The 23,081-nt window shown below is 43.0% G+C and overlaps 1 protein-coding gene across 6 annotated transcripts in view; it reads right to left on the bottom strand.

Annotated features, from left to right (window-relative positions):
* Positions 1-23,081, bottom strand: part of TJP1 (tight junction protein 1) — a 132,676-nt gene that overhangs the window by 24,985 nt on the left and 84,610 nt on the right. For all 6 annotated transcript variants that reach the window (XM_035131818.2, XM_035131816.2, XM_035131817.2 and 3 more), the window contains exons 9-19: positions 21,785-21,927; positions 19,302-19,407; positions 14,051-14,201; positions 13,290-13,398; positions 12,381-12,600; positions 11,609-11,793; positions 7,602-7,697; positions 5,511-5,593; positions 4,030-4,240; positions 3,449-3,549; positions 184-540 (exon numbers count right to left, since the gene is read on the bottom strand). In XM_035131818.2, the coding sequence (XP_034987709.2) occupies positions 184-540; positions 3,449-3,549; positions 4,030-4,240; positions 5,511-5,593; positions 7,602-7,697; positions 11,609-11,793; positions 12,381-12,600; positions 13,290-13,398; positions 14,051-14,201; positions 19,302-19,407; positions 21,785-21,927 (1,762 nt within the window). The remainder of the gene's footprint in view (positions 1-183; positions 541-3,448; positions 3,550-4,029; positions 4,241-5,510; positions 5,594-7,601; positions 7,698-11,608; positions 11,794-12,380; positions 12,601-13,289; positions 13,399-14,050; positions 14,202-19,301; positions 19,408-21,784; positions 21,928-23,081) is intronic.

Here is a 23,081-nt window from a genome sequence, read left to right as displayed (position 1 = left end):
CAGTTTGTGCACACAAACAAACAAACAAATGAACTGAGGAGGAGAAGTGGCTACGGTAGAGTAAAACCCAAAAAGCTACAAAGACCAACTGGGACCACATTTTACGCATCCAAGGGAGAAAATTGCAGGGCTTTGTATGTAATCTTATTGCTTAAAACCTGCAGGCAAGTATTGCTTCCTTACCGGTTGAGCAGCGCTTGTTTTAAACCCAGGAGACTCTATCTGGTGGTTTGGTTGCTGTTGAGCTTGAGCAGCAGCATAAGGAATGTATGGCTGAGTGTCATGATGCACCCCTGACGCATCTTCTCTTACGGGTTCAGAGGACCGCGTAATGGCTGATTCAGGAGGAGTCCCAACTTCGTCATTGAGTGTTTCGTCCAGCTCCTGGTCCGTGTAGGCCCCGCCTTCTGTGTCCGTGTCCTCATAGTCAGAGGTATGCCTGCTGTCTGTGCTGTACATGGAGTACTCGCTGCCTGGAGCCGACAGGTATGACAGGCGATCGTCGTGGAGGTCGAGGTCGTCGCTGGTAGCACCATCTGCCTGTGTCAAACACATGAGGGTTGGGTGTTTACATGGGGGGGGGGGAAGAGTTGCTGTGCTAAATTCTAACACCATGTCTTTCTGTGCAGAATGAAGATTAACTCGCCTGCACCTCAATCTTAGAGAAACAGATTTCAAGGGTTACAGACCAGAGGGAGGGACCTCGGCTCAGTGGGACAGTGCACAGGCTTCACATGCTTGACCCATGGTGCCTCCAAGAAGGGCTGGGGGAAACCTGCCTGAATCCCTGGAGAGCTGCTGCTGCCAGTCAGTGATGACAGTGCTGAGCGAGGAGGAGGAGTGGCTTACCTTAGCACAAGGTTGTCCCTATGATCCTACCAAGATGTGTAGCCTTATGGGGTTTTTTTAATGAACATATTTCCATGATCTAAAATATCAGCTGACAGGATTTGGGCCACAGATAAGGAAAGGTAGCCGGGGTGGGGGGTAACGACACCTCCCTCCTCCTCCTCCTCCATCATGTACACTGGTGCAGTAAAGGCACAGTGAGCAGGTCAGCTTCCCCTAACCCAGATTCCTAGAATCCCCTCAGCTGGCACCATGGAAAGCAACCGAGAACCCACATTCGCTGTCCCTGCTGCCTGCTACCAGACTGGTGGTTACAGTCGCCAACTCTTAAGTCTAATCTTGGCTTGGCTTTCCTGTGTTCCACCCCTACCTCACCTCTCCTGCTCAAGGTTTCAAGTGCTAGGGATGGGATCCTGGCCAGCGGTAATTAATGAGCCATTGTTTTGGGCAAGACTTAAGCATGCGTAATCTAATTAAAGCTTATTCTTCTCTTTCCTTCCTTTCCTTTGCTCTGAACAACAAAAGATGCAAGCGTCATCCATCACCCTGGACACAACAAGGCTAGTTCTCAATGCTAGTTCTCAGCACCTTTCCTTGTAAAGCTCAGAGTTCAAAAAAACTTAGAATGTTAAGGATTACGTGTTGCTCAAGTTTACTTTGTTTGTGTCCCTTATTCTGCAGGGTCAACACACTGTCTGAAGTCAAAACCCCCAAAGTAGTCCTAACACAGGGAATGAAATTAAAAGTAAACCAATACTGGAATGACAAATCACCCCAGCTATACTCGAAGCAATTGGATTGCAAATTAGCTATTACTTCTCATGACAGATCTTTGAATTGCAATGAATTGCTGCCCTGAAAATGTCAGTTCAATATATATTAACAGTCAGCCAAAAGAAAAGAAAAGAAAAAAAACGAAACAAAAAGAAAAGAAGAAAGCCTTACGTAATACACAGAAACTAGTGAAATGCCTGTCAGCGCTAGAAAGGGACTGGGTAAGCATGTAGGCAGTTTAGGGATTTTATGCTACGCCATACTAGAACAAACATTTGGGGTAGAAAAAGGGTTTGTACAGAGCAGGCATATCCAACTCCCAAGATACTGTGATCTACTCCCAGTATATATAAAAAAACTGGCAGTGATCTACCCATTGTCATTGGAGGGAGGAGCGTGCGTGGGGTGGGTGGATTGCCCAGAGTTGTTGAGCTTTTCTGGGGAGGATTTTATAGCTTCCCCCCATGACTTTTTGTACACAATAAGAATCCCGTGATCTACCAGGATCAGCTGGGGATCTACCGGTAGATAGAATAAGTTACTGGTTGGGCATCCCTGGTACAGAGCAAGGAGCTGCAAGGGGATCAATGGAGATCAGCACAGACACATCCTACACTCTCCCAGGGGTCCCCTTCATAGAGGCTATGCCTTGCCCCTCAATTATCTACTCTTGCCTCTGTGAGAAGGCATAATTCAACCACTTGCAAAAGCTGAATTGTAGGAATCTGCAAACACCATTTGCTTCTTTTTCTAAGGTTCAGAGGAAGTGCCAGTCGTTGGGTAGCCAAAATGGTACCATCCACATACAAGAGAGAGGCACCAACAGGCTTGAATAATTTCCTCTTTCAACAAGCCTTCTAAGTGGATAATGTTTGTTACAGGTAGGTAGCTGTGTTGGTCTGACGTAGTCAAAACAAAAAATAAAAAAAAATTCCTTCTAGTAGCACCTTAGCAACCAACTAAGTTTGTCATAGGTATGAGCTTTCGTGTGCATGCACACTTCTTCAGATACACTGAAGTCACCAGACCCTTATGTATAGTTGGGGAGGGGTGGGGAGGACTGTTAACGACAGACTGGAAAGAGAAGTTGCTGAATTGCAACTCATTACCAAGCTTAAAACCATGGAGAGACCTGGTCTGAATACAGACATTGGATTCTTATCTCATTACACATGATAAAGCTTTCTTTAGCCATCTCACCCCTTGCTTTTTCCTGCAAGACCAATTGCAGTCGTTAACAGTCATTAACAGTCGTCAACAGGTTTACCACTCCTATCAGGCAATCACCCATTCCCACCACCCTTCTGAGTAATACCCCTCCCCACCCTCTCACTATATATAAGGGTCTGGTGACTTCTGTTTCAGTGTATCTGAAGAAGTGTGCATGCACACGAAAGCTCATACCTATGACAAACTTAGTTGGTCTCTAAAGTGCTACTGGAATATTTTTATTTTATTTTAAGTGGATAATGTTATTCGGGTTTGTATCTGCATTGGATTTGAAACTGATTTTATGCATGTAATTATTGTTGGGTTTTAAAATTTATTTTATATGAAGTTCTTTTGTATTTATATTGCTTTTGTACCTGCAATTGCTTTATACATGGTTTATTACACAATAAATTGCTTTGAGATGCCTCATTGGAAGAAATTCATGAATCCATGCTGAAGACGTAACTGAGAATAAGATATTGCCCATATTATTCCAATACAAACCTCCCCATAACTTATTCAAAATTATCAAACCCAAATGAAAAGGCAGACATGTCCATTTAAATGTCACCACTACACTGCAACAGCTTAGAAAAAAAAATAGATTCCATACCTTTCCTTCTGAAACCCACACCAGCTGATTCTGCTGATGCTGAATCGCTTCCTTAAGAGCTCCATACCAGCCATCATTCATTGAATTCAAGTTAATAGTAGCTAAAAATAAGAATACAGAGTTTGAATGAGGTTTTGTCAAAACGACGCCAAAACTATTGAAAATGGCACTGTGTCTGGGGCAGCAATGTCCTTGAATACCAGCTGCTGGGAATTGGAGGTGGGCAGCGTGCTTTCATGCTCAAGAACAGCTTGCAGGCTTCCTATGGGCATCTAGTTGGCCAGTGTAAGATGGTGGTGCTGGACTAGACGGGCCATTGGCAAGCAGAAGCTGAAGATAAGAGCACTTCCCTCTCCTGTGGCTTCCAACACCTGGTATACAGAAGCATTACGGCCTCTGGCTGTTGGGACAGAATACAGCCATCATAGCTAGTAACCATTATCCTCCATGAATTTGTCCAATCCTCTATTAAATTTTGTTGTAAGCACATAGGGAAAGAAAAAGAATGCATTGTTTCATTCATTCCCTCCCCATACCCTTTGGCTTCTTCTCAACCTTTTTCTCCATCCTGGTGCACTCACCTGTGAAGAGGTGGTGGTTGTTTTTCCGTAGCTTGTGGGCCCTCTCATATAACTTTCTGGCACTTTTCCGGGATTCTGGGCAGAGCCTCATCCTCATAGTCTTTACGCCCTGCTTCGAATCAGGGTTCAAGAACACCACAATGGGATACCACTGTGCGTAATTCAGACGGTCCACTGCATTTGGAGTGACATCTAATAAGGCGTGCTTGTCCTGAGAAAAAAGAAAAGATTGAACCAAGCCGTCAGACAACCCAGGAAAACAAGGGCTCTTGACCTGTTCTCTAAAGCCTCCTAAAAGTGTGCATCATAAGGTTTCAAACTTGCCACCTTTAATCTAGCTGATTCCACAAAAATTAATTATTTTAAACTATTTTCACATCTGCAGCTGTATTCAAGAGCAGAAAAATCAGGCAGGTAGAAGAGTCAATTACCAGGAAAGGGGAGGCAGGGGGAAGAGTGAAGCTGGACACCTTGAAGATTAATTCTGCAGTCAACAGAGAATACAAAGGCAGATATGTAAGGATTGTTGAGAAAGGTTGAACAGAACAATAAAAGAGCAGAATGATTTTAAGCTTTGTGTCTATCTTCTTGTGTGATCATAGCCATCATTATAAATCTTTAAAATTTAGAGCTCTCTGAGACAAACATTAAGCTGTGGGTTACTTTTTCCAAATTGATGTGTGAAATTCAATTCTATATGAAGCATAATTTATTAAGCAGATCAAGGATTTTGTGTTGTAGGTCCTCAAAAATCTCTACCACACTTACCCTGCATATTTAGCAAGTGGATAGAAAAGGGGTTTTCTTTAACATTTAGCACAAGTGGCAGTTTAGTTCCTTCTGCAGGGAGGATTAGCTAGTCAATGAACATGCAAGCACACATGAGTAAAAAGCACTCTGGAAGGAGACCATTTGCTGAACCTGGAGTGTTACACACCACTGGCATTTTTCTTTGAAATTTACGAAGAACTACATTTGAACCTCATATGAAGGTCAGAGAACACCAAAAAGCAAGCAAGCGGGAAGCTGAGGTGCCAAATCCAAAGCTCAGCCAGGGGTTGCTGTAGCAAACTGGAAGGTCCAGGGTGTGGAAAGAGGAGGCTGATGGGAACTGTGGTCCCACGCACCAGGCTGGGGAATTGCACCTGGGGAATTGCACAGGTCCTAGCCATGGAATTCTTGCCAGGATCTGGGGAGATAGGCACTTGGCAAGGATCTGTGCAACGATCCCCACCACATGGCTGTGTGTGGCATTTCATTCTAACAACATCATGGGTGAAACCACAGAAACACAACTTTCACACTGCAGCAGCAATGTCTAAATTACACGTTGCCATGCCATGTCTTGCATTTCCCATACTTTCAGTAATTTGTGGCTAATGTGTTTCTTAAAATTGTTTTATCATCTTCTGTGTTCCTGCATGAAACCTGCATGTTGTTGACCCAACAAGAAGCATACAAATGAGCATTTAATCACTTACTCTGTCAATTATCTGTTTGATTGTGTGCAGACGAATAATGCCCGAACTACGCTGGTCTGTACCAGCATCCCTTGGTTCACTTTCTGTTAAAGAGACAACAGTTAATCAACACCTGTGGGTCAGTTACATGTTACAGGCGGTAAAAATGTTACAAGATTATCAAATTTCTTCTTTGAAAATCTTCTATAAGCTTTCAAACATCACTTTCCAAAGTCACTTCTTTTATGGTAAGGACAGAACTGTATTGCTTATGCATTCTGGGGTGCTCAACGTAGGGCTGGGCAATATCAGCTTTTCAACATCATGGTGTTTTGCCAGTCAAACATCATGGTTTGGTGATATACCACGATGTTGAAAAAACAAGATGCAGTGGCCTCTGCCTGCGAGGCACTGGCTGAAACTGCCCCAGCTCTCACCTCAAGAGCTGAGGCGGTTTCACCGAGGCTTGTGGGCTGGGACAATGCAGCTTGTTTGTGCTGCTCAGCTGGGAGGAGGGAATGTGTCCTCCCCCCCAGCTGAGACAGCCCTGGTGCTCTTGCTGCTCAAGCAGAAGCATTGGAGCTGCTTTGGGCTGCTGAGCTGGGGGGAGGGAACCCATTAACGGGTGGAGCACCGGGGCTCTTTTACCTGCTCACTGCAGGGAGCAGCAACCGCAATCCCCTCAGCCAAGCAGTTTCACGGAGCCCCCACCACACCCCTGGCTTTAACTGCTTCACTGAGCCAAGGGCAGCTGCACACTCCTCATTTGAGCAGTTTAAAGACATAGAGGGAGGAACAAGCTGTATCGGCGCCTCACCAATACAGCTTTTTTCTCCCTCTGTGCAGTATGAGGGCAAAGTGGGATGTCGGCTTCTCTCAGTGATATATCGCTGGTGAAACCACCACCGCTCCTGAGTCCCTCTATTGACTCCCTCCAGCCGACTCTGCGAGTAGAGGGACTCAGGAGCTGTGGCGGTTTCACCAGCGATATATCACTGAAAGAAGCCGACATCACGGTCAGCTCCTCATACCAGTCCTGGGCGATATGATAATATATCTCCCAGGCCTAGCTGAACGTGCAAGAAAACTGTGGGAAACACATCAGCTTTACTTTGAACCACACAAACACACCACTCATCTCCTTGCAGAGACAGCTTGGGATGCTGATGAACAGCTTGGTGGTGGAACACATGCTTTGTGTGCAGAAGGCCCTGTGTTCTTTCCCCAGCACCAGCACTTAAAAAGGAACAGGTATGGGGAAATACCTCTGTCAGACAACCTAGTGCTGTTGGTTAGAGTAGACCAGGTGTGGGGAGCTATGCCTCTCCTGACGCTTTTGGACTCTAACTCCCATCAACCCCAGTCTGCATGACAAATGGCCTGGGATGATGGGAGTTGAAGTCCAGCAACATCTGCAGAGCTGTTGGTTCTTTGGTAGTCAGCAGCAGGCAAGACTGTGAATGATCTGACACAATAAAGCAGTGTTGTTTTCCAATGTTAGAGCTTTTACAACATCTAGATAGTCATGCGTGTGGATTTTAAAAGTCTTTTCTGCCACATAAATGAGGAAGCCACTGATAATACAGACACCTCATTTAACCCACTTGGATGTTTCATCATCATTTAAATATTGGAATAAGAGAGCGCAAACTTCTCATCTATGCTCTCAAGTCATTGTCTCCTCATATACAATGTGCCACCAGGGTTGCATAATGCCTTCCGTGCTGAAATACGGGGGCCCCATCAGCATTGGCATTACACCAGCTCCTGAAGACACACCTGTTTAAGCAAGCACTGTCCTGAACTGACCTTGTGGTTTTATTTTAACAGGTTTTTAACTGTTTCAATAGTTATGCTTTTAAATGGCTTTATTGTATATTTTAATTAAGAATGCTTTAATTCCCCCATGGATTTGCTCCTGCTTATTTTAATTATGTATTGATTTTATAGTAATTAATGGCTTAGAAGCCATTTTGGCATATAAGTGATAAACAGGTAAACAAATCAATCCTCTCTAATCCAAGGAATTGTCTAAAAACTTTGGTCTGCACCTGTAAGCTGGAGGGGGTTTAGCTGGGAAAACAGGACACAGAAGACAGGCAAGGTGCTTACTTGCAATTTGATAAATATCTGGTTCTTCTCTTGCCAGTTTCTCCCGCGCAACATCTGCAATTGGTCCAAAGATTGTTACAGGCCTGAGAAATCCAGCTGGAATTAAAGGGAAATCATAGTAAGTCTTCTTTAAACAAAAACAAAAAAACTACCAAGACATTATTTGATGGCTTTGAGTGGGAATGGCTTTTTTCATGCCTAGGGCTGCACTGACCCATGGCTAAACCTGTGCGGGCACATGTCAAAGTGGGTGTGGCTGAAACACAAAAGTGGGTCTGGACAATTTTTCTTTCTTTCAAAAGGCACATACTGGGGAGGTCGGGGGGGGGGGCAAGAACAGATTCACGGCAGGGGAGTATTGGGAGCAGTCAGTCATCTTTTAAATAATAATAATAATAATAATAATAATAAGACTGACAGCAATGTCAATCTTAGTGCGCTACGAGTTCTGACATTTTAAGATGAAAGTGTTTACTTTTTAAAAAAAAACACTAGTTGGCAGAAGAAGTGCCAGAAATCAGCTGCTGTTTAGTAGGCGCAGAAGTTATTTAATGTTAAGTGCCAATTAATGATTGTCAGGGGATTGTTGCGGCTACTCCCGAGTAAACAAGCCCAAGTCTGTTCTGTCTTTAACGGTTTTATTGTGCATAGTATTTACAGTGCAGAGATAGCGGAAAACATGACCTCCTAGTCACTCACAGAATCCTGCAATGGCGCCCTTCTGCTCCGGGGCCAGCATAATAGTTTGGGCAACCCATAACACCGCTCTCTAACCTTGCGTTTGGGCGTGTGCTTCAATTCAGGCGCCAGAAGCGGCTGTGCTCCCTCTCCTACTTGTTGGCTGGAGTGGTGCAGGGGCTCTGATGCATCGCTGAGCCTTGCCTCCCCCACTCCGCTCCCATCCTCATTTCCTCCCCCGACCCGCTGCTGCTGCTCTCCCTGGGCAAAGTGCTGGTCAGGATGATGGGGGGAGGCTCCCTGTAGGGAGGTCCTCTGACAATGATGATTACTGTAATCTTATGTGACCAAGTCCACCCAACCAAACAGCCTTTTGTTTGGAAAGTGCCACCTCTACCTGGGTCAGCCAATTATCCTGACTCTTTCTTGCAAGTGCGTTAGGAGGCTGTTTCCCCACTTTTCGACCTAAAGCCCTCTCTTGGCCTCAGCAGAGTTCGTTCAGGGCATGCGTGTGCTTGAATTCCTGACATGGCTGCTATTGGGGCAGGTGAAACCAATCAACCATTCCCAGCAAGGGCAATATAACAAGGCACCCAGGTGTTACGCTGTCAGCACACATATGTCAACGTTACGAGCTGAAGAGAATTAGGTAGTGGGCAAAACAGGCAAGCTTTTCTCTCAAATGCCTACCAAAGAAAGATCACACATTCAGAACTGGTTCCATTACAGAGCCAAGGGGAATTTGTCCATCACTGAGGTTTGAACCACCAAACCTTTACTGTACACTTTAAGAATCTTGACTTGGAACGTTAATGGGCTTAACTTGCGATCCAAAAGGAATAGGATCCATCATGTACTAGTGAAACAGAATTTGGATGTGATTTGCTTACAAGAGACACATGTGATGAGGACTCATGGGAAAATTTTGCAATATAAGAAGTTGGGCCAGGAATACATCTCATCTGATAGAGTCAAAAAAAGAGGAGTAAAAATAATGACAAATTGGAATCCAAATTGATGTTTAAGGACGAAGTTGGGAGATATGTAGCAGTTGAAGTAATAGCGCAAGGCGAAAAATATCTTTTTCTCGGAATGTATGCACCAAATGAAGCGAAGGCTGAATTCTTCAAAAAGATCCACGAAGTTCTATTGGACCATGTGGACTATAAAATAGTTATGATGGGTGATTTGAATGGGGTGGTCTCCACTTTGATGGACAGATCTCAGAGACAGAAATTTTTGAATGATGGAAGACTACCAAAGACGTTTTTTGAGATGATCAACAATTTTGACCTGATTGATGCTTGGAGGACGAAAAATCCATTGGGAAAAGACAGTACTTTCTTTTCAGATTCTCAACAATCGTGGTCCTGCCTGGATTATATATGGACAACCAGAGAATTGGCCCCGAGAATGATCAAGGTACAAATTTGCCCAAGGACATGTTCGGACCATAATGCTGTGTGTTTAGAATTAAAGTTGTCTCTGCACGGCTCCTTTAGATGGAGGATGAATGATGCATTGATGAGAAATGAAGATTGTCAAGAAGGCCCCAAAGACCCCAAAAGACTATTTTGAAATAAATTTGAGTACAGAGACAGATAAAAGGGTCATTTGGGATGCAAGCAAGGCAGTGATTAGAGGTTTCCTGATACAACAGAATGCGATTAGGAAGAAACAACAAAATGGAAAAAAAGAAAATATTCTGTCACAATTGAAAGAAAAAGAGAAGAAATTGAGGTATAACCCAAAAAAATCAGCAGACCCAAAAAGAAATTAAGTTGTTGCAAGTACAGTATTCACAATTAATAAATCAGGAAATGGAGTGGAAGATCAAAATGATGAATCAAAAGACATTTGAATCTGCTAATAAATGTGGGAAATTATTAGCATGGCAATTGAAAAAGAGACAGAAACAAAGCACGATAACCAATATAAAGATGGAAGAGAAGACTATTGAGAACCCAACAGAGCTAAGGAAATGTTTTCAGAAGTATTATAAACAGCCTTATAAAAAGGATAAAGAGCAAAGGGATAAAATAGAACAATTCTTGGGCAAGAATGGACTGCAAAAGATTCCGATCGATAAGAGATCAGCACTCAATTATAGAATTACAAAACAGGAAGTAGAACAAGGCATAAAACAATTGAAAATCGGCAAGGCACCAGGACCAGATGGACTGGCATAAAAATATTATAAAACGTTGAAAGATTGGCTGGTAGAACCGTTGGTGGATGTCTGCAATAAGATTCTTGGAGGGGACAAAGCACCCGAGACTTGGCAAGAAGCATATATAACTCTGATCCCAAAACCAGACATGGATAGAACACAGATGAAGAATTACCATCCAATCTCCCTCTTAAATGTGGATTACAAAAAATTTGTAAGTATCTTGGTTTCAAGATTGAAATGGGTATTAAATGACCAAATACATCACGATCAGGCAGGCTTTTTACCTGCAAGACACATGAAATATAATATTAGAAATATTATTGATGTATTAGAAAGATTGGAAGTAAAAAAGAATACCAAAGCAATGTTAATTTTTACAGATGCAGAGAAGGCATTTGATAATGTTTCTTGGAATTTTATGATAAAAAATATGGGGGTTGGACAAGGGTTCATTAATGGTATAAATGCAATCTATTCAGAACAAAAAGCAAAAATCATTGTGAATAACTTGGTTTCAGAGGAAATTAGAATTTAAAAAGGTACCTTCTGGGTTAGGAGTTTGAAACAATGGGTTGAAACAAAAACACCAGAAGAGTAAGCCATTTCTTTGGAAGATTGGAAAGGAAACATCACAGGCATTTGTTAGGTCGGGGAATGGCCAAGGGAATAAAAGTGTTTACTAGAGCAAGCTGAGGTCTGAGATGAATGCAATCTGTTAGTGGAATTGGCCTAAACCCATTCCTACCCAACTAATCCCTTCTATAGTCCACATCTTCCAACTTTTCACTTCTGTCTGGCAGAGAACCCCAGCTGTTGGCTAAGGAGGGAACAGCAGCTATAATGCTTGCTTTCATAATCCCTCCAAATTCCTTTTTCCTTTTGTATCATGTCCATTAGATTAAGAGTCCTGTAGGTAGAAACTTATATTTTAATGTGTGTACACTGTTTAGAAACTTTCAGGCTTTTTACAACTGCAGTAGTAATCATCATCATCATCATCATCATCATCATCATCATCTCTTCATGTTCTCTCCAACTCCTCCTTCACCCTTATGTTAACGTTCTATATGCCAAGCCATTTCCTTTCCCCTCCTTCCAAACACAAACCCTGAACACGGTTAATCACAGTAACATTTCAATTTCCTTTGAACCCCACCTTCTCGAAGAACAACTCTCTCATATGCAGGAAACTTGGTCTGAACTGGCTGGGCAGAAAGGTCCTCTCTGCTTTTCCTGAGGTTTCTTTTTGAGCTACGTAGGCCCCGAAACCTCCAGAAATCTGCACGGTCCCCACCAGCTGTCTTTGGAAGGGTGTACTGCACGCTAGCCAGTTGCTCAGCTCTGTGTGGAAGAAACAATGACAGTGAACACTGATAATGGGGGGAAACAGCAGCCTTGCTTAGCTCCTAGACCTGCGTTTCCAAGGCTTTTCTGTACATGTGCCAATTCACATCCCAACTGGTTCCAGGCAAAGCAAAATGGTTAAATCCAAAAAGGATTCTGCTGTTCACCCTATAGGTTGAAAGAGCTGCTTGCATCTCCAGCATCTCCAATGATTCAAAATACAGTTATGATTATCAAGGGCAAATTTGTACCTTGCATATGTACTTGAACTGCAGCTCTGGGAGCTTGAAGTTTGCAAATTGATGCTCTAAAGCAGGCATTCCCAAACTTCGGCCCTCCAGATGTTTTGGACTACAATTCCCAACTTCCCCGACTACTGGTCCTGTTAGCTAGGGATCATGGGAGTTGTAGGCCAAAACACCTGGAGGGCCGCAGTTTGGGGATGCCTGCTATAAAGCAAAACTCTTAAATTAACTAGTCTGAAGTTTCAGCAATTCCATCCAAGAAATTCAGCACAATGCAGGTTTACAAAAGCTTAGCCCTTCAGCCAAATAAACGCTTCTCCAAGAGCTATTCTGAAATACCTGTTTTTGTTGGGTATAATGCCTCTTTCCACCTCTTTGTGATTCTTGCCAATCCGAATAGCCAGCCAGGATCCAAGCTTGCCATTGTATAATGTATCCACCACTCGAAACACCTCTCCTTTGTTGAAGCTAAGTCCATAGGGAGATTCCTTCTCGTATTCAAAATGAGTTCTTATATAAAAAGAATCTCCTACATCTGACTCCACAATGCGTCGATAAACTGCAAGAACGGAATAAAAGCACAAACTTAATGCTTTATAGCACTTACAGAAAACTATTATTGAATCAAACAATAGATTTGAGAATATGCTGAATTCTGTAGGTGAGAGTGGTGAACAAGTTCCCCAAGTTGTCGCTAGCCTACAATTCCCATAATCGTTGACCACTGGTCATGCTGTCCAAGGCTGATGGGAGTCTAACAATATCTGGAGAGCCACAGGATCCCTACTGCAGGTGGTTAAAAAACCTGAAAATGGCAAAAGGCATGATGGTTTTCAGCACTATCAGAATGTACTTGAGAACTAATTTGTATTGCAGTACCAGCATGTACCCATGGTCAGGGATGAACAATGATCCCAAGTAAACTTGCTTTTACATCTACCATTTTCCATTCACACAAAGCAGATCCCACAAGCCTGAATTGTGCACACACCTGGTGTAAGCAAGGAATGATGCAGCTTGGTTCTGTTTTGCTGCTGCATACTACCTTGGTGAGCCTGAACTAATTAATACCAATGACTCAGACAACAGTATTAGATTGCAGATACTGTAGCCTTCAAAAGAAGTGACCTGGATAATAAAGCCCCAACACTGCCAATCCAAGGTGTTGAGGACAGCTCTCTTTTGATTATTATCTAAGAGAGTTTATCAAAATAGTTTTTGTCCTTTCATTAAACGGCAGTTACTTACCATCCTTTTTCTTCTGTGCCAAAATTGTTACCTCTTCCCCTTTAGGGAGGTCAAGCAGAAACAGTACTGCTTCCTCTCTGATGATATTTGTGAAGTCTACGTTATTTACCTGGTGCAAAGCAACAGTTCAAAAAGTTACTACGCAGTTGACAGAACCCAAGTGTGCATCTAGACATTCTCTTTAGTTGCATTACTATGTTTGTATATTGTACCACATGTGCCATGAACTTTATAGTCTCTTTCTCCTAAGCAAATCATGCTGAGAACTCGCCACAACCAAACCTTAAGACCATCTTTGAATGGCCTGCTCTGGGTACCTTTTTGGTAGTGGCACATTCCCCAGAAAGGCCTGCCTGGTACCTTCTTTGTGGTATTTTGGCACTAGGTGAAGAACTTTTGATGAATCCAGGCCTTTAAACTGCTATGTCATAAGCTGTTTAGTCATGCTGACAGTATATTCCGGAAAACTGTCTGTGGACAAACGCCGGCTCCCTCAGCCTGAAGCACCACACCCCATAGTTGCCTTTGATTGAACTTAACTGTCCAGGGGTCCTTTACCTTTACGATGTTTCAGGAACCTAGTTTTATAAATTGTATGCTACCTCCATGCAAGGATTGTTTAAATATTTTTGTTTATTGTTTTTTATTCTTAGTTTATACTTTGTTACTATTTTCCTGCAAGCCACCCAGGGAATGTTTATTGATGGGATGCTATATAAATCTATATCACCATCATCTTAATATTCAAGATTGCCACCTACCCTGAGAATCTGATCTCCTTCTTCCAAGCCTTCTTTGGCAGCAGGGCTATCCTCTAGAACACCAGCTACAAATATCCCGACATCATTGCCACCAGCCAGCCGCAAGCCCACACTGTCTCCTTTTTTGAATTTCACTAGCTTCATGCTTGGTCTGCATGGATTAGGAAATATTGATTAATAACTGTCTCTTGCCAGCCCATCCCTGGCCACAAGATGGACAGGTCATAGTGGAGAGTTTTGACTAAACGTGATCCACCTGGAGAAGGAACTGGCAAGCCACTCCAGTATCCCGTAAAAGAAATGGAGTGGCCCTCATAGTCAACAAAAGAGTGATGAAAGCTGTACTGAGATGCAATCTCATAAATGATAGAATGATCTTGAAACGAATCCAAGGCAGACCTTTTAACATCACAGTAATCCAAGTTTATGCACCAACTACCGGTGCTGAAGAAAGTGAAATTGAACAATTCTATGAAGACTTAAAACACCAGAATTCATCATGCGAAAGGCTGGACTAGATGTATCCCAAACCGGAATTAAGTTTGCCGGAAGAAATATCAACAACCTCAGCTATGCAGATGACACAACCTTGATGGCAGAAAGTGAGGAGGAATTAAAGAACCTTTTAATGAGGGTGAAAGAGGAGAGCGCAAAATATGGTCTGAAGCTCAACATAAAAAAAAAAAATCGAGATCATGACCACTGGTCCCATCACCTCCTGGCAAATAGAAGGGGAGGAAATGGAGGCAGTGAGAGATTTTACTTTCTTGGGCTCCTTGATTACTGCAGATGGTGACAGCAGTCACGAAATTAAAAGACCCCTGCTTCTTGGGAGAAAAGCAATGACAAACCTAGACAGCATCTTAAAAAGCAGAGACATCACCTTGCCGACAAAGGTCCGTATAGTTAAAGCTATGGTTTCCCCAGTAGCGATGTATGGAAGTGAGAGCTGGACCATAAAGAAGGCTGATCTGTTGGAATATTGGGGTGTAAATCACCAATATTCTTACTATTGCCACTGGCTTCGGTAAAGAAGACAGCAAACAATCGTAGGTGCTAATCTACGTTTATTCAGAGAGTGTGTGTTCAGCCATCACTCTCCAGTTCAGAAGAAAGTGAAAGTAGAAAGAGAACAAAGAACATCACATGACAGGAGATCAGGTTACAGCTTGAGCTCCTGTGTGGGAAAGTTACAGCAATCACATAAAGTAAACATTCATCCACATGCAGCATCTGTGCCATGCAGAGGATTTATGCTAACATCTCCCCTGAATCCTGAAATGGAAAAAGATGCAAATGTGAGAGCATCATTAAGAGAAGTGAACAGACAGTTGTCATAAACAAAGTAGGACTTTCCTGCTGTGGAACTCTCTGAGACTGGATTGACCAGCTTTGGCTTCCAGGGGACCAGAGCAGTTGCTCTGTTGACAGAAACAGTGTTGCGTTTGACAACCTGTTGTTGTGGCTTAGCCTGTGTGACTGCTGCCTGTTTTGGAGTTCTAAGCACAGCTAAATTTGCAATTGCTGTGTTGGCAAACTCCTGAGAATACCTCTTGGGTCCTCTTCTAATCCTCTCAGACCTGCGTGAGAGGTGCAAATCCTGTTTACTGAGATTCTCCCCTTCAGGACTTTTGGGAGAACTCTTACCAATGGTAAACAGTGGATCTAGTGCTTCAAGCACTTTCTCATCATCTGATGATGGTCTGTTAAAAACAGCATGAGTTCCTTTGTGTATGACTGTCTCCCCTGTGTCAGAGCTACTCGGGGTAGAGCCATCAGCAAAGGATTCATCTTCACTACCACTTGTGTCAGTGTAGGAAGCATCAAAATCATTGGCACCTATGGGAAATTCATCAAGAACATATGTTTCTTGTGGCGTAGGAGAGTGTTCTACCTCTTGAGTAAGAATCACCTCATTGGAAGAAAGCAACATAACTCTGTATTGACCTTCCTCAAAACCCAATAGAATGCTTTGGACTGGCTTGCCCTCAAGCGAAGCCACCCACATTTTGGTTCCAAAAACCTTAGTGTTGCTCACATCAGGCTTTTGTTGGAACAGAATCTCATAAGGAGAACGCTTCTGTCCTTTAGGAACCTGTCTGAGCCACTGGTAAAGGAAAAATGAGATGCTTTCAGCCCACAGTTGTTCAGACAATCCTGAACTCAGCAGTTGCGCCTGCATGCCTGCTTCTAACTCAGTGTTAACCTTAACACACAAGCTTTTGTCCCAAGCTGCCTGGGTCTTGGCAAACTTGTGGTGAATGCCTTTGTCATCAAAAAAAGCTTGAAACTCCTGTGAAGTAAAAAGAGGAATGTCATTGGTCAATAAACATTCAATTTTACAACCATGTTTCAGTTCAACCTTAGCATGAAATTCAGAAAATTTCACAATAGCCTGCTGAGGCTTTTTCAGAGGATAAAACCACGTATACTTAGAGAAGTGGTCAGTTATCAGAAGATAATATTTGGCCTTGCCAAGGGACTCTGGCATAGGACCAAAAACATGAGCAGAAACGATCTGGAAACAACGTGTTAGACCTTTCTTGCTTGGTTGCTTCTTTGCCACCTTAGGCTCCTCTGGACCTGTTAAACAATCATCAACAACATTAAAACATGCATCACTTTTATCATAAGATAATCTGAAAAGGTTATCTTTGTCTCTGTGTCCCGTCAAAAGAACTTCTCCATCTTTAGAAATCACACAGGTGCCCCTGTGAAAACACAGCTCAAACCCCTTCTCATCAATTTGAGAAACACTGAAAAGGTTTTGCTTCAACTCTGGAACAAGATACACATTACTGATACTCAAATTTAGAGATTTCAGAAAAATAGTTCCTTTTCCAATGGATTTCAAGGAATTGCCATCTGCCTGTGACACGATGGAGTCCAGCTTCTCGAAAGTCTGGAACAGTCTCTTGTCGTTGACCAGATGGTGCGAAGATCCCGAATCTATGATCAGATAAGACCCGTCGTCGTCTTGGTCATCAAGCTGAGTGAGCATTAGAAGCATTTTGCGTGCAGTAGGGCCCTTGCTGCTGCCGCCGCCGCCGCTGCTGCCGCTACCGCCGCTGCCTCGCCCCTTAGGCCCAGAAGCCTGTTGTTGACTTCCTGAGTCCTTCTGGGGTCGTCTGCATGTCTTGGCTGTGTGCCCAGGAATATTGCATAACTGGCATCTGACCACAGTTTTAAGAGCTTGTGCAGTCTCTGCAGATGCACCAGGTGAGGGTGAGTAGCGCTCCCCGTTGGCCTCCGCCTGTGCGCGGGTCCTGTCCTCCTCATTAAGCAATGAAGCATAAATTCCTGCTGCAGTCATTTGCTGAGGGTCTTGAGCCCCCAGCTGGGCTGCAATAGCATTATAGGACTTGGGAAGGCTATTTAGCACTGTAAAGCAATAAATGTCGTCATCCAAATTGACGTTTCTGTCAGCTAGCTCCTGGCGTAGTTGACGCATCTGATGCAAATGGGCTCTCAAGTCTCCTCCCTCCTTCAGACGCAAATTAATTAATCTCTGAAAGAATAATGTTGTTGATCCGGCGCGCAACCTAAGGTGCTCGTCCCGAAGATGAGTCCAAACATCATAAGCATTATCTAAGTTCCGAATATGAACCAGCTGTGATGGGTCCAAATGCAGAACTATTGTTGCCCTTGCCTGTGCGTTGCGATTCAACCACCTGTGGCCTGGCAAAACGGGCGGTGCGTTCTGAATCAACTCAATAAGTCCTTGCCGGATAAGAACACATTCCATTTTAACACTCCACGTTGCATAATTTGAGTCATTTAACAAAGGACACAAACTCTTGGGTGTTTGATCTGAATCCCCGGCTTTAGCCATCTTGCTTCTGTAAGCGTGCTGCTAGCTTCTGACTTCAAAGTACAAAGAAGCTGCAAATTAGGCTTTCGGCAGGCATCTGCAATTAAGCTGCCGCTTTAGAGGTTTTATTGCCGCTATAAATCAGTCCCGGTTACTCACTGCTCCGGTGATAAGGAACGCAGACTATCCGTGCTCTTCCTCCCCTGGAACGCAGGAACCGGTGACTCCCAAGCAGGCGAAATTCCTCAGGATCAGCTGCTGCAGATTGAGGCCTCCTTGCCAGTTTACGCTTTTCAGAGGTCCGAAGATCGGAACCAGAGCTCTGCCAGAACTCTGCTACCACTGTTGGAATATTGGGGTGTAAATCACCAATATTCTTACTATTGCCACTGGCTTCGGTAAAGAAGACAGCAAACAATCGTAGGTGCTAATCTACGTTTATTCAGAGAGTGTGTGTTCAGCCATCACTCTCCAGTTCAGAAGAAAGTGAAAGTAGAAAGAGAACAAAGAACATCACATGACAGGAGATCAGGTTACAGCTTGAGCTCCTGTGTGGGAAAGTTACAGCAATCACATAAAGTAAACATTCATCCACATGCAGCATCTGTGCCATGCAGAGGATTTATGCTAACATGATCACCGAAGAATTGATGCTTTTGAATTATGGTGCTGGAGGAGACTCTTGAGAGTCCCATGGACTGCAAGAAGATCAAACCTATCCATTCTTAAGGAAATCAGCCCTGAGTGCTCCCTGGAAGGACAGATCGTGAAGCTGAGGCTCCAATACTTTGGCCACCTCATGAGAAGAGAAGAATCCTTGGAAAAGACCCTGATGTTGGGAAAGATTGAGGGCACTAGGAGAAGGGGACGACAGAGGACAAGATGGTTGGACAGTGTTCTCGAAGCTACGAACATGAGTTTGACCAAATTGCGGGAGGCAGTGCAAGACACTGGCGTGCTATGGTCCATGGGGTCACGAAGAGTCGGACACGACTAAACGACTAAACAACAACAACAAACCAACACTATGTACATAAATAATAATGCATGGATAATATATGTGTGCAAATTAATTTAAGTGTGTATATTATTATTAGACTGTTTTATTTCCATTTCAGCTTTTCCTTTTCCACCTGTACACCATCCCGGGCGTCAATTTCACCCAGTGCGTGACACATGGGAGTTTCAGAGAGCACTGGCAGGAGACCACCTACAACATGTTCACTTTCACCACCCTCTATGTCACCCCGCTGACCGTGATGGTCGTCTGCTATGTCCGCATCTTATTTGAGATCAGCAAGCAGCTATGGTCCATGGGGTCACAAAGAGTCGGACACGACTAAACGGCTAAACAGCAACAACATATTTTGCTGGACCACAACTTCTAACACTGCCCATGCTGATCTGGTGAAAGACAAGGAAAAGCAAGAGTTCCCTTACCGAAGCATTCCATCTTCATGGGTTGAGTTTGGAAGAGGGCCATCGGAGGGACTAACAGGTAAATCCACATCTGGCTGACCCGCCTGTGCATAGACTGGTTTTGGTTCTGTTTAGAAAGCACAAAAGAAGATTGAACAAAAGGCGTTTTAAAAGCACACAAAAATACAGGAATGACTTGGCTTGCTCCTTTGCAACGTTCATTCAGATCCAATCTCAGGAAGAACTGGGGACAATACAGTGCTTTTAAGTTCTCAGTTTGATCCTTTATAAATTTATGAAGATTTAACACATCTTTATTTCGGCCTCTAAACTGTGTCTAAGGCAACACTGGGGATCCTCCAGACTGTCAGCCAAACTTCTACACCCATCTGCCTTGTACCTGACATCAGAGATGTATCCTTAGGTGCGAGGCCGGTGAAGATGTCGCTTCTTGCCAAAAACAGGGGTCCGAAAAATCTGGAGAGCACCAGGTTGGCAAACGCTGTTCTATACAATTATGTATTTAAGAGGACAGACTGGGAAGTAATACATTTATTTTTAATGTACTGTACTAGAATTTTTAATTTATAATGTACTGTATTTAACGTGGTTGCATAAAAAGCTCAGCAGACAGTATATGCTTCAAAATACAAAAGCTAAACTTTTACTTGGAGAGCATTCAATAAATTGGAGGGTACAATATGACTTGCAGCCTTTTGCTTTATTAAAATAATTTAACGTGACTATAGAAATTAATATTATGGTAATCATTTAAAAAATGATAAATGTAATTACATAGATGCCTGTGTTTTCATTTGTTGTTCATGTTTAATTTACTGTTCTTTTACATTAAAAAACAACAACATATACAAATTCAGATATTTTACATCCCTTTCATGGAGTAAGCTTAATTTGAAAGCCTAGGACAGATATTCTGTTGAGATTCAATGTGAAGCTTAGCATTCAAACAGCACTAGAATGTTTCTCTATCATGGTGTAGGGGCAGCTGCAGAGGACTAACGTCTGCCCAGGACCAACACCCATGATTTGCTAGTCATAGGGAAATGTCACCATCTTAGATTAGTTAACTCATGAGCAGACTAATAATAATAATAATAATAATAATAATAATTTATTTGTACCCCGCCCATCTGGCTGAGTCTCCCCTGCCACTCTGGGCGGCTCCCAATCGAATATTAAAACAATACAGCATTATATATTAAAAACTTCCCTAAACAGGGCTGCCTTCAGATGTCTTAATATATTCGTTGTGTTAAAGGATGCCTTAAACCCAAGACAGAAGGGAACCAGGGAAATATATTTCAGGAGTGCATAGAGCCATGCGGCAAGGTATAGCAAAAAGCGATCCACTTCGAGCAGCATCATGCAGGGGAGAGATAAGTTAAGAATTGTCTGAATTGTACAATGAGATGTTTTTAAGTGCTGGGGCCAGGGAAGCAGTGGCACTGCAACTGTAGGTTTTAAACATGAGGAATTAATATTTTTTTTCAAATGGGGTAAGCCCAACTTGAGTTGGAGCTAATTAGACTAGAAGAAATAAAATCCAATTTTATATTTGAAGTCACAAGCACTTTTTAGAGGGCAGGCAGCAGCCCAGGAGGGCCTTCTTAGTGGTGGCCCCTAAGCTATGAAACTCCCTCCTCACAGTGGTGTGCCTGGCCTCTTCATTATGCAGCTTTTGGAGAATGCTGAAGACACACTTCTTTACCTGGCCTATTGACACTTGAGGTGTATGTTCTTAGGACCCGCTTTCTATTGTTTTAAATTGGTTTAAACTGTATTTTAATGTTGTGTTTTAATCTTGTAACCTGTCCTGGGGACCATAGGAAAAGGATGGGAAGTAAATAAATAAATAAATAAAATCCTCAACAGCTGTAGTACAGAAGTACGGTATAATACATACTAGGGGTTGCAATACTTAATAAATTAAATTGATCTGTTTTTACAACTATTAATCAACTAAAAGCATGAGCTGATTGATTAAACAGATTTTTTTAAGTGTGTATACTTAAAAACTACCTGATAAACACCATATTAGAAGAGGCATAGGATGCTGCTGCCTTATAGCAATCCAGACAGTTGGTCCATCAGACCGAACATTCCCAGCTCTAGCCTGGGGATTGAACTTGGGACGTTCTGCATGCAAAGCAGATGTTCTACCACTGAGGTCCAGCCCTTCACCCTTTCTCTACCCCAGGTCATAGGCAACCTTGGCTCTCCAGATGCTTTGGAACTACAACTCCCATGATCCCTGACCACTGGCCCTATTATCTAGGGATCATGGGAGTTGTAGTTCTAAAACATCTGGAGAGCCAAGGTTGCCTATGCCTCAAAGATGCAGGTCATCTAAAAATGCTGAGTATGTTTTTGCTTCAGAATGACTGCTTAACCTCACATGCAGATTGAATACGTTAATTAGTTTAAAACACAGGTGACTGAAGAAATCCTAGTCAATTTAACCAGGCAGTAGCCTTAATACTTGCCAGGAAGTGGCGGAGTCTGCTTATCATTTCTCTCCGTTACAGATTCTTCCAGTGATTTGGAAATTGTGGGTTCCTCTACATTTTTCACAGGTGTGGAGACTGCTCCTGGCTTTGCTATTCTTTCATCATCTCTACTTCGGAGACTAAATCAAGAAAAAACAAAACTTCATTTAAAAATCTTCAACAGTAATTCCACCAAGGAAATCTAGAGAATCAAGTAGTTGTAGATTACACCCGTCATAGAAATAGTAAGCAGGTGACATTGCTCTGAGGATTTCCTGTGGAAATGTCTAGCACAGATTAGGTGAGATCCTGAGAGATGCAGGCACTAATTGCTACAGACTTCCTCACTTTTTATGTGGCGAACCTGTTTCACTCCAAATGTTTCTGGGATCTAACTCCCAACAGCCCCAGACAGCATGGTCAGTGGGTCAGGGATGGTGGAAATTGTAGTTCAGCAGCATCTGGAGCCCCCCCCCAAGGTTCCCCACTGCTGGGCTAAGGAGACCGTGTCATGCTATCTCTCAAGGGGGCTGAGAAATGGTTCATGTGAGACACATTGGATGCTGTCACCAAAGCTGGAAATTTGCAGGCTCAAATTTCCACTTGGCCACAAAGCTCACTGTCTCCTAAGTCCAGCTTACCTCACGGGGTAATATACAGAACAAACCATTTTTAGAAAGTCACACAGATTTACCTCCCACCCCCCGCCAAACCTAACTTAGATATAATGAATAACTAAGTAAGAGAAAACAATACTTGTTTTGATTTCCTAAACAATTGTCCCCCACTATAAATGACTAGCAAATTTCCCAAAAAGAGAGACAGTGTGCTTTCTTCGCCACCATACAATCAATCTGCTACAGCTAGATGGCACCGCTGCCTCAATATCCACACTGCAAAGAGCAATAAGTCATTGGTTGGATGGCCATGCTTGAAGTCAAGCAGAGCTTTTGTAAACACAGCAGTTTTTCAGAAGAGGAACAGAGCTGCCACCAAGTTATGCCAGATGGGCGGGGTATAAATAATAAACTATATTATTATTATTATTATTATTATGCATGGAGGGGAGGCATTCAAATACTAAGTAGCAATTATTTGATTTGACGTTTAAAGAACCCGAAGACTATGCAGCAATGTTATTGATTAATACTGTATACACATCGAAGAAAGAACACTTCATGCAGGAACGCCTTGCAATTTTGAAAACAAATGCTAAATGCTTAACAGCTAGAAGAAGTGATGTTTACAGGGACACACATAGCATGACAACGTCATTGCAAAGGTAAGCTTTGTC

This window comes from Zootoca vivipara, chromosome 14 (assembly GCF_963506605.1).
Source record: "Zootoca vivipara chromosome 14, rZooViv1.1, whole genome shotgun sequence".
Classification (NCBI taxonomy): domain Eukaryota; kingdom Metazoa; phylum Chordata; class Lepidosauria; order Squamata; family Lacertidae; genus Zootoca; species Zootoca vivipara.
This window is presented reverse-complemented; position numbering and strand designations above follow the sequence as displayed.